At 38.0% G+C, this 12,301-nt stretch overlaps 1 protein-coding gene across 1 annotated transcript in view; it reads right to left on the reverse strand.

The window, feature by feature from the left end:
• PARP10 (poly(ADP-ribose) polymerase family member 10) overlaps positions 1 to 12,301 on the reverse strand; it is a 1,579,412-nt gene that overhangs the window by 1,115,888 nt on the left and 451,223 nt on the right. Inside the window, exon 7 of the mRNA XM_044067716.1 lies at positions 7,658 to 7,793. Within this exon, the coding sequence (XP_043923651.1) occupies positions 7,658 to 7,793 (136 nt within the window). The remainder of the gene's footprint in view (positions 1 to 7,657; positions 7,794 to 12,301) is intronic.

Below are 12,301 nucleotides of genomic sequence, written 5' to 3' on the forward strand. Positions count from 1 at the left end.
ACCACAATAATATACTATACCGTTTTGCACTTGCAGTATATTTGTTTCATTCTTGTTTAATGTTAATCAAAAACATTTTTAGAAATTCTTTATCCAGTTCAATTGTATGTTTGATTATCCAAACTACTTTAGGTCCCAATTAGTTCAGATAAATCGACTCTTTACTGTAACCTGCCTTCCACAGACATATAAACTACACACAGAACAGAGTTTATAATCATTTAGAAGAAAAATAATTTATGGCAATAGAACAAAAGGGTAATAAAAGGAAGTCATACGCAACTAAGATCATTTGTTGTTAAAGCTATAATGGAAAACTGTAAAAAAGGGGAAGAATCTAACTATAGCATGGACAGACTACAAAAAGCATTTGACAGTATATGCCACATTCATGGACAGAGTGCTTAAAACATATCACACACCTTACACTGATAGATTACATTACAGCGACCATGAAACAGTGGCAAACCACTTTGCAGTTAAGCCATGATAAAGGACAAATTATTATTACAGTCTAAAAGACCGTAAACTAGGTTTTCAATTTGTATCTAATACTAATGTAACTTGTAGCTTTTCTCCCCGGGCCTCCGGTGAAAATGGACATATACCCAGTCGGACTATCCCGGTAAACAAATCTACAATAAATAAAATAAAATATTCCAGGGGAATATTCCAAGGTGACTGTCACAGCTGCTTTTTTGTTGCCCTTAACTCATTAAGCTGTCCACTTAACAGATGAGGTCATGGCTACGATTTGGCTCCCAGAAAACAAAAGTGTAAAGATTTCTCACCTTCTTTTTGTAGAGGATTTAATACTGTATAGTGCATCACATGAGGAACTGAAAGCACAACTAAAAGCGGTCAAAACTTTTTCAGATGATATAAGAATGTCATTTGGTCCAGATAAATGTACAAAAACAGCCTTTGAAGTAGGAAACCTGCAACACCAAGAAAACCTCAATTTGGGACAGGAATGTGATATATAAAGGAACTTGAATAAGACAGAGTACACAAATATTTGGGAACTGATGAAGGATCAACAATAAAACATGAAGAAATGCTAATAAAACTTTGTACAGAATATTTTAGAAGACTTACATTTTGAAAACTGCATTGACATCTAGGAACAACATCCAAGATATAAACCAATTTACTCTTCCTGTCCTAAACTTACGGTTTTGGAGCGACTGACTGGCTCCAAAAAGTGTTGGATAAGCTGGACAGGAAAAGAAGGATGCTTCATGCTCAAATGATTTACAAAAATCAGTGCATACCAAGGCTACATATTTCCAGTTCTGAAGAAGGTATGGGCCTCCTCGAAATTGATTACCCGTACAGATCTGCAATCATGGAACTGCATACAGAGTTGTTGACCTCAGGACCCAAACTTAGTGAAAGTTTTGAAACATGAGGAGAGTAAGTCTAAGATGACTTCCCTGCTTAGTTTAGCAGAAGCATAACAGCATCAAGCAGGAATGGAAATCAAACCAGAAGTAGATAAAAATTGGTTAGCAACTGAATGTGCCAAAAAACAAGAATATAAAGTGAAGGATCAGATGAGAAGGCAAGCAATGTGGAAAATGCATAAATATAGTTGCAGGTATAGAAAACTCTTAGAACAACCTCATGTTGATCAGGATCGACACAGGAAAGGTTAAGGAGAGGCGAATTTAAATCAAAAGGCGAAAGGTTAATATTCATGCCCCAAGATAGTGGACTATATACACACAGATTTACAAAGTCCACTGAAAATGTGCGAGAAAAAGACAAATGTAGGTTTTGCAAAAACAAATTGGAGACAGTTGCACACCATGTTGCTGGTTGTGATGTACTAATGGCAGAAGGACTGCATACTGAAAGCCATGATAATGTGGCAAAAAACTGTTGCATTGGGGATGGTGTAAACATTATAATACTGAAGTAGCTGAAAAACACTAGAAACATAAGTCACAAAGTATTATAGAAAATAATGGTTTATATCACGTGATCATCCATTATCAACAGTTCAAAAAACAGTTGTGAGAAAACCAGATATAGCAGCCCATGAAAAGACAAAAGTAGCACTGATCATTGAAATTGCTATACCCAGTGACTACAGTGTCTTATGTACACATAGAGAGAGAGAGTCGAAATTTCAGGATTTGCAGACACAAGGGCAATGTGGAAGAAATATATACAGACAGTTCCAGTAGTAGTAGGAGCAACTGGTCTTATAAACAAGAATTTACAATCGTACTTAAGATATATTACAGATGGATTCCTATTACAAGAACGAAAGTTCACTACTTCGAACTTGTAATAGGAAGCCTTACTTCTGCAAAAATTCACTTTAACGAAAGTGAACTTTTGCATAAGTGCACTTCACCGAAAACAACGCAGCACAGTGGAGGACATAAACAAGCTATGTCCTCCACTATGGTGCGATAGTCACGGACCTTAGGGTTAAGGGTACGGGTTAGGGTAAGGGGATAGTTAGTAAAGCTATCCCCTTACCCTAACCCATGCCCTAACCCTAAGGTTCGTAACTATCGCAACATAGTGGAGGACATTGCTAACAAAACATTTTGCAGAACAAAAACAGGAAGTTGGCGCTTCTGGGTCTTGATGCACAGAAGGCATTTGAGAGAGTTCAGTGAATATTATTTGGCGGTATTAAGTTTAAAATATCAAAAAAATTGGTAACTGAAAAAATGTTACAAAAATGCTACTGTGTAGATAAAGATCAATGCCAAAGTAGTTACATTGTTGGAAATACAATGGGATACAAAACAGGTTTGCTCCCCCACACACAATTATTACCTACTCTACATTTGCAGCCACTTGCACAGAAGCCAGTCAAATATACAAGGATGTACCTGGGTAGGCAGCCAGGAAAAGCTTGCCTTGTTTGCAAAGGCTATTATTGTACCCCATTACCAACCTGGAAGTGGGCAGTGCAAAGGCTATTACTGTACCCCATACCAACCTGGAGGTGGGCAGTGCAAAGGCTATTACTGTACCCCATACCAACCTGGAGGTGGGTAGTGCAAAGGCTATTACTGTACCCCATACCAACCTGGAGGTGGGCAGTGCAAAGGCTATTACTGTACCCCATACCAACCTGGAGGTGGGCAGTGCAAAGGCTATTACTGTACCCCATACCAACCTGGAGGTGGGCAGTGCAAAGGCTATTACTGTACACCATACCAACCTGGAGGTGGGCAGTGCAAAGGCTATTACTGTACACCATACCAACCTGGAGGTGGGCAGTGCAAAGGCTATTACTGTACACCATACCAACCTGGAGGTGGGCAGTGCAAAGGCTATTACTGTACACCATACCAACCTGGAGGTGGGCAGTGCAAAGGCTATTACTGTACACCATACCAACCTGGAGTTGGACAGTGCAAAGGCTATTACTGTACCCCATACCAACCTGGAGGTGGGCAGTGCAAAGGCTATTACTGTACCCCATACCAACCTGGAGGTGGGCAGTGCAAAGGCTATTACTGTACGCCATACCAACCTGGAAGTGGACAGTGACCTTGTTTGCAAAGGATATTACTGTATACCATACCAACCTGGATGTGGACAGTGACTTTTTTTTTTGACATCATAAAATAATTTACTAGTGTTTCAGTATATAAATTAATTTATATCCTGATGATTATATATCTGTGAATTTATTTTACTCTCTATTATTAAAATAGTTTTTTGACATTGTATTATTGCTTCCATTTAAACCTTTTCTGTAAAATTTTTGAAGCCTGTTTATTGCTTCTGTAAACTTCATTGTACAATTAGTGGAGCTTTTCTCCTCGGGCCTCCACTGAAAAAGGGCAATCGGCTCAGTCGGACAAACTTGGTCAACAAATGTAAAATAAAATAAATAATAAAATTAACACCAAGAAAACACCAACTTGAGGGGGTAACTCAATGTTACCCTCAACTCTGGGGTCATTATCAGTTAAAATATTTAAACAAATATAAAAGCATAGGGATCGCCAGAGAGTGCCTGGGAGGAAATAAGTAAAATAAGTGAGAACCTGAACAGATGGAAACTACATTTTTATGATTTAGATCAGAGGATTCAAGCAGTAAAAGTGTACATAGTGCCATTAAGACTACATAGCACAGTTCTTCATATATGACCCAGATGCAAAATTATGAAAAAAGGTATAGTTTCATATGGGGATGATAAACAGAGGGTGGTCTGGAAGAAAATGATTCTGTTTCTGGAGGGGGGTGGGGGGGCATCTCAGAGTTCATTTGTATGAATACTTTCTGGCAATACAGTGTAAAATACATCACCTTAACAGCTGAATAGAACAGAACACTTCTTTTGTAACAGGACAAGAGTAAATGGATGAAGTTACTGACAATCCAGGCTCCAGTAATAGATAAAACATGTCAGGACAGAGAACTTTTAGCAATACACACAAATCTAGTTTAACTCTTAAGACAAAGACCCTACAGGAAGTGGAAATTTGAACTCTGGCCAATACAATTGATGGAAATTCCGATTCAATTAGCAGTGGAACACTAAGAAATGTAGGTACAAAGTACCTTTCTGGGAACCGTTTATAGAGGACAAGATAATACCCTTGAACAAAGTGAAAGAGAAATGCAACATTAATGCAGTGTCACAAATCAAGTATAAAGGACTCTAATATAAGATAACACAGACTGGAAGATGGCGTCGCCTTGTGGCCTCGCTGGCTCCCACTGTGCACTTTTTGTTTTGTTGTGTACCTTCGTGGATTGTTAACCCGGTGGTATAGAATCACTGATAATAGGAATCTTATGAAGTGGAAATGAAAAGTAGAGAATATATGTCTAATCTTAGTAGCCCACCCAAGGGAACACAAAGGCTTTAATCACTCTTATTTTGCCAACAGCAAAAAAAAAAAAAAAAAAAAAAGGAATAACCAAAAAAATGGAACTGTGTGGACCCTCCTTTAGATGAGGATCTTGTACTTCTTCTGGAAGACGTTAAAAAGAGAGAACTAGGAGTGAGAGACTCCCCTCCCATAGTAGGTTGCCTAAAAAGAATTGGGAAAGAGCATGGGGAAAAGGGGGGACCCTTAGTTTAAAGAGGCAGGCCCAGCAATAACTAAATTGGTGTTATTAAAGGAACAAGACGATGATGTAGATTTGAGCCATAAGGATGATATACATTGGAGGTGATGAGTAAAACATTACAAAAAAGAAAAAATATGGGAAAACTGATATGGCTAACACACTTCTAACCTCCAGTATTGGGTAGATCTCAATAAAGTATATTAATGATAAATGCTGGTTAAAACTTCTTAAGACTGTACGAGAACTACAACTGAATGGGGGGGGGGGGGGGGCGGCAGCATTTCTCAGGGGTAGATCCTGCCTAATGAATATGGTTAACTTCTTCAAAAGGGTAACACAGGCTGTTCACAGCAGTTATACTGTCCGGATAGTGTACCTTGACCTGGAGAAGGCATCTGACACCATACCCTATGCTAACAGAGATACTAAGCTTAATGCATTATACACAAATCCTTATGTGGTAATACAGACAGCAAACTGGCTACAAGACAGAACCCAAACTACATGAGTCACAGATGTCACACAGAGTATGAAAGTGACCAGTGGTGTCAGGCAGGGGCTCAGTGCAGAGACCTCTTTTGTTCAGCATTTACTTTTCTGATGTCCAGGCCATGAACAAAAATCTCTAATGAAGTTTGCAGACTATAAACTGGGAATTAATGCCAAGTTCCTCCTCTGAATCCCAAGCCCTTCAGCAAGAACTTACACTTGTAAAAAAAAATGTTGAAACAACAGTGGCCACAAATTAAATGCTAAGAAGTGTAACACTGTCCCATTTGGACACCTCCCCCAGCATAGGACACAGACTACTCCAAATTGGGACTGTTAAAAACCTTGGGACAATTGCCTCTCCTTTGATTATCATGTAAATATGCCAGTAAGAACACTTGGTACAGCTAACTGCCAAAGGAACATCATTCAGATGCAGAGAGGTCACTGTTCGCTTATATTCAGCGCTGATTAGTCCAGAGATGCACCTCACTAGATACAAACAATTAATTTCTATATAAAATAGAGAGCTTGCAGTAAAGGTTTTCACCTGTCGAAGGCTCTGCCCCTCTCCCAATAACAAACAACTTCAAGGTAAATAGATAATTTTCAGATAGCAGCTTTGGGCTCAGACAGTTGCATCAAACTGGGATTTAAAGAGCCTTTCTTCTTGGAACCATGCAAATGTCTAGCTGCAGACAAAATGAAAATACGGAATGGAGAATAGATAAACTCTGCTGAACAGAAGATATGCTGTCTTGGGAGTTTTTCAGATTAACAAAGGATTTTGCAAGAACATTTGAAAACAATGGCTGATATTACGAAAGGGAGTATGACAATTCAGAGAGAAGTATCCATTCTGAAGTTCTGTACTGTAACAATTTCAATTCAATAAAAATATTCAAACAAAAACATGGCTAGGGATCAACTCTTGGTAACAACTTCATTTTTCCATAAAGAAACATTATCAGTTTAAAAGAAAGAGCAAAACAATTTAAGACTTTGTTGATAGTTTTTTTCTTCACCAGTTTAAATGTTGCACCTACAATCAAACTGTACATCTTTTCAGTATTTTTCTCCGAGTCAACAATGCATATTATGAAATACAGAACAGTTCCTTCTTAGAGATGCTTAGTTCTTACTGTTAGTACCCTCTACAAAGTAACAGTCAGAAACAAAAAAAATCACTGAAGCTGTTGGCTAAAGAAAACCAATGACAAGAGATCATTTTCAAAAAAAAAACTGAAAGCAGATTCATAATAACTGTATTGGCAAGAGTCCTTGCCAATAAAAATATTAGTACAGCTACATTAAATGAACTTTACAAATCTGCATGGTTAATAAGTAGTTTTAGCAATTTGTCTGAATCAGGTTAAATGACATAACTAAAATTGTTTCAATATAAGAAATACATATGCACTAAAATAAACTGGCCAGGGAGAAAGAACAAAAATGATCTGGTTTGTAAAGCCAGATGCCATGAAAATCATGGCGAAGGCAAATCTAGGCAGTGCGCTAGGAGGGCAGAGATTTGCCTACATGCCTTACATAACAAAAACATCTAACATCCTCACATTAATTCTCATATAATGCTCAGGTTTCTGAATTTCTGACAGTCTGCACAGTGAAAATGGAAAAGCCAACCAGATAAAATCCTATTACTACCATATTCAGCTATTTTGTTCTAGTCACCTGCATGTGATCTGTTAGGCATAGCTACCTTTTGACCAACTCCTATACCACCCTTCTGTCCTAAGTCTATTGCTCTCTAGGCATGAAATACGTATTTATATCAACTAGCTTTTTATTTTACACAAAATATAAAGTTTAATCTGTACACAGAGGAACTAATTCTAAATTAATGAACACGCAGCTCCAGCAGACCAAACTCCATGCATGCAAAAGCAGGACACTGATACCAAGGGTCAGCCAATTTCTCACTTAATCATAGGAGCAATGTGGACACACTTCTCAAAGCTTAACACTAGATAGTACCTCAGAAAACAAACTACAAACCACGGGCAGTAAAGGTTCTGTAACTTGAAGAACATTAAGGGAAGCAGTATGTGTTGCTACATGTACATGCATATCTGTCTCTATCCATTACCTATGTCTGGAAGGTTGACCTGGTTGGCATTGACATCACATGATGGCTGTACACTCTGGAAGATATTCTCATTTTTTCTACAGAGTTTTCTTTCAAAGTTGAGGCTGTTCTGGTTATCAAACTCATCCAAAGAGACCTAAAATAGAAGACAATTACTGAAGGAACAAGCAGTCTATAAAAAACAAGTGGGTAGGAAAATTCTAAGTCACTCCTGCAAACCCTGCACTTGACACTAACTTACTCTATAAGAAGTTTTACCTTTGGCACTCATCATAAGCAGCTGCATCACATATACCATTAGCCAGGGATTTGCAACAGATATTTCAAACAAGTCTCATCTGAGGTTATCACAGATTTCACTAACATAACATACTGGCTATGGATCCCTAATCAGATGACTTGAGCTTTCAGAACTCAAAATTCATATGGTCAGGACCATACAATCGAGTTTTTGAAAACTCGAAGGTTTTGAATGGAGACTGCGGTACAGTGCGGATCGGGAATTTTACTCTTTTCCTCACTGTAGTGAGATCTGGAGTTGACTTATAAAATTTGCAAGGGTTTTCATAAGCTCTATCATATGGTCCCAACCATATGAATTTCGAGTTTCTGAAAACTATCACCTGAGAGCATCCACAGCCAGGGATCCCAATCATCAAATTCTTACCATAATGCATAGTATGGACACACACACACCCACACACCCACACACCCACACACCACACACACAGCAGCAAATTTGCCAGCATGTGGTTTTGGAAGGGACAAGGAAATTAGAAAACTCAAAGACATGCGAAGAACACACACGACTTCAAAAGACAATGACTGGAAGTCAGGATTGAACCTGAGCACCAGACTATGGGAGCTGCTCTTTGGTAGGATCTTGTGCCTGGGCCACCAAGCAGTCACTTGTATTTGCAAAGATGGGAAGAATCTAAAATTAATTTAAGTGCCATCTTCTTACTCTGGGACTAGAAATCAGATAATACTTTCCCTAAAACTTCCCTGAATAACACCTTGACAAACAAGCTTTGCCCTGATTAGCAAAGCTTTGATGCAACTGGAATAGCAAGACAAGTGGGCTTTAACAGAACTTCACACTGTAACTTGACTTAAAAACCCTCCTCAAAACAATGACCTACAGAAATTGTGTTCTAAATGCTAGGGTAATGAGACATCTCTGCTTCCAAAAAGTGGTTGAAATGGTCTGCCTAAATTACAGTCCCCCCCCCCCCATTTTCTCAGTTCAAATAATTTAGAAGGATGGTGTTTTTCAGTGGATTTAAAAACAAAAGGATGAGAGCTCTATCTGTGCACTTCCTCTATGCTTGCCAAAGGAGTCTTCCTCTTTGGCACAGATCCATGAAGGTAAAGTACAGCTTTGTTAAAAATTGAACATAACTGTACACACTCTGGTATATTCACTGTTACAGTACTGACTCTCTGTATTACTGACTCTTAGTATTCCTGCCTGCAGAAGCCTGCCAACCCATCTTCTTGACCTCACTACCTTTTACCTCCTCTTGGCCTGGGGGGCTCCCAGCCATTCAGCTGCTAGATTGCTGATGCTATAAATGGAACTCTGCTAGTATCGTCTGTTCTTTCTTGCTCCAGCTAGAGGAGCCCACAGGCATGCCAGATCACAGCCAAGCTCAAAAGAACCAGTCCCCTTGGGGTACAAACCCAAAAAGAAGAGCTCAAAGCTGCAACTCCAGAATGCTGTTAAACCATGACATGGGGACATGATTAAAGGGTCAAACAAGATGGACAAATGGTGATATGGATACATGGCCAAGACCAAGTGTATTAACAAGTGAATAGTAGGTGGCCCTGGAAAAAAGGCAAGTAACAGGTCCTGCACAATGGCCACAGCAAAGTCTGCCCTGGCAGCACTGCTCATGATACAGTGTCCACAAGTTTACAGATGCTTACTAGGCATGCAGTCTGTGAGGTCACTGAAGAAAATAGCACAATTCCCCAATTGCCCTGGAGCACTGCCTGGTTAGATTTACTCAAAGTCATACAGTAAGCAAATGGAGGCCAAGGCAATCAAACCCTGAATTACAGGAAGCAGCTCATAAAACCTCAATCACACTCGCTGCTAGGTGATTTGGAAAAAAAGTGTTCTCAAGACAAAACCGCTGCTTCCAAAATAGATTCGGAAAAGCAGTAGTAGCTGCAGTGGCCCTTGTACAATCTTTTTCTTCCTCTTCAGATTCTTTTGGCTGCTCCCTGGAACTGTATAACCATGAAAGCAGTGACAGAAGCAGATGCAACATGCTATCCATTTTAATATGGTCCGTTTGCTAACCGACTTGCTTCTCCAAGTCGACAGCAAGAGGACTGCACAAGACTTTTGATGTGCTTTGTTCTGTGCAAGTAAAATCTCACCTTATGTAATCAGTGTAGGATCCTCTTTCCCTTATTCTGAAACAATTACAAAAACTATGAAAGAATAGCCTTTTGAGCTACTGGAGTTGAGCTAAAACACCAAGAAGTAGAAGTAAAAAATATTTGTAAGAAATACTTGTAAATTAAAAGCCAACCAGTAGTAAAAAATTTTGTTGCAATCAAAACTTCTTCACTTTTGAGAATAAAAACAGCTTCATGATCTTTGTACCAAAAACAAATCTTGTTGCGATTAAAAATGGTTTCATTTCTTAGTAGCAAAACAAATCGAGTGAAATTTATATTAATCAGGTAAGCACTGTGCTTATGTAAAGAAACAAAAAATAAATCTTGTACTTATACATATTACAAAAACATTTTTACTACTCTTTGGCATTTAATTTACAAATATTTCTTACTACTACTGCTTGATGTTTTAGCTTCGCTCAAAAGACTATTCTTTCATCTTTTTTCTGGGTCTATATTAAATTGTCAACAGCTCACAATGTCGAGACTGAAATGTTCAACACCAAAATGTCGAACTACGAAAATAGCGAACGGCCATATAAGCAATTTCTTTATAACAGAAAGAAAATCGGTTGGCCATTCCCTGACACCTGCCCTTTCACTGAGTGCAGTGCGGTCTCAGAGTTAGAATATTTAGTTGGGGGGTGTGAAGCCCCCATATATGTGTGCCGTTGTTTGGCCAACCAATTTCTATGTCCGTTTGCTATTTTCGTAGTTCGAAATTTTGGTGATGAACATTTCAGAGTCGACATTGTGAACTGTCGACAATTTAATATAGACCCTTTGTCTAGTTGTTTTGACCGAACAGCTGGACCCTGTCCACTATTTGATGGTTTAAGCTAGCTAAACTTCAGGCTGTTCACAGTCTTCACTTTTAAGCTTACTCAGAAACAGAAATAACAGCCTAGTTCAAGTATAACTATATGTCAGCCCCTTAGATATGAACCTTTCTTTGAGGATGACTTGAGTCACCCTAAAGATCAAAAGGGATGCGTATACATTATGGCTTGCAATTCTGAACTTCCAGTTTGGAATTTGTCGCAAACAAATGCAGTTGTCCCTAAGACAGAAGACACAAGGAGCTGTCCCAAAAGGATGCAATGTGAACTTTTTAGATCCCCATGATGGTGTGATTTCTCTTTTGGGCGTAGGAGGCTGTGCACATTTTACAGACTCTGAACAAGCAAAAAAAAAACAGGAAATGCAATAACTTGGAAAGGAAAATTCCTAACATACAAAAAGTGAACGCTGAACAACAAAGAAATTAGACAAGAGTGAAATTATTAAAACAATAATGACAAAATATCAATCAGTTTTAACACTAAGTGAATACAGTTTAAAAAAAAATCACACAGTTATGCAAGGACTTCAAAAATCTATACAGATTAGCTAACAGAAGTAAGATGTTAAGCAAAAGGGTACAAATTAATAATATCTGAAATCCTCACACTAATCAGCTTATTTCAGATGTAGAGGAAATGCTTAATATTTAAAAAAAAAATCCATGAGGATTTTAATAAAGATAAAAATAAACATCCTGAGTACAAAATTAACAAGTATTTAAAAAAAACTGTTACTATTAATGTCCATTTAATATCTCTGTTGAATAAGCTCATTACTATAATAGAAATTAAAGAAGCTTTAATGGTAAAGCTCAAGGGTATGGTGATTTAAGTATGGAACTATATGGTCTGCTTCTGTTAAATATTTTAGAATTACAGAGTGACAGTTTCAGGATAATTCAGAGTGGCAAAAATTCCTCCCTCATAGAAATTTTCTGTAATCTCACCTACATGTAAACAAGGAAAGGATAACAACTTAGTTTCTTCATACAGACCTATTTCATTATAATATGCAGACTATAAAATATTCACTTCCATCTTCACTACAAATCTACTGTATGTCTTAAAGATCAAACAGGATTTATAATCAATAGATTAACATATAATATAAAATGGGTAGTAACCATCTTAGATTTAGGGAAATGAATGAACAAGAAATTGTCCTTAACAGCTTAGATGCCAAGAGAGCTTTTGAATCTGTACACTGGAACTACTAGTTTAAAACTTTAGACATGTTTGCATTTCCACAACAAATTACTGGATTAAAAATCTATATAGAGACTCCAAAGCATATGTTAAAAACTGGATCTTCTATGTCTCAAGGATTCATTTTAACCAAGGGCACAAAGCAAAGGTGTACCTTGTCCCCTCCATTACTTGCATTAGT

The sequence above is a fragment of the Protopterus annectens genome, chromosome 3.part1, assembly GCF_019279795.1.
Source record: "Protopterus annectens isolate FY-2018-M chromosome 3.part1, PAN1.0, whole genome shotgun sequence".
Taxonomy (NCBI): domain Eukaryota; kingdom Metazoa; phylum Chordata; order Ceratodontiformes; family Protopteridae; genus Protopterus; species Protopterus annectens.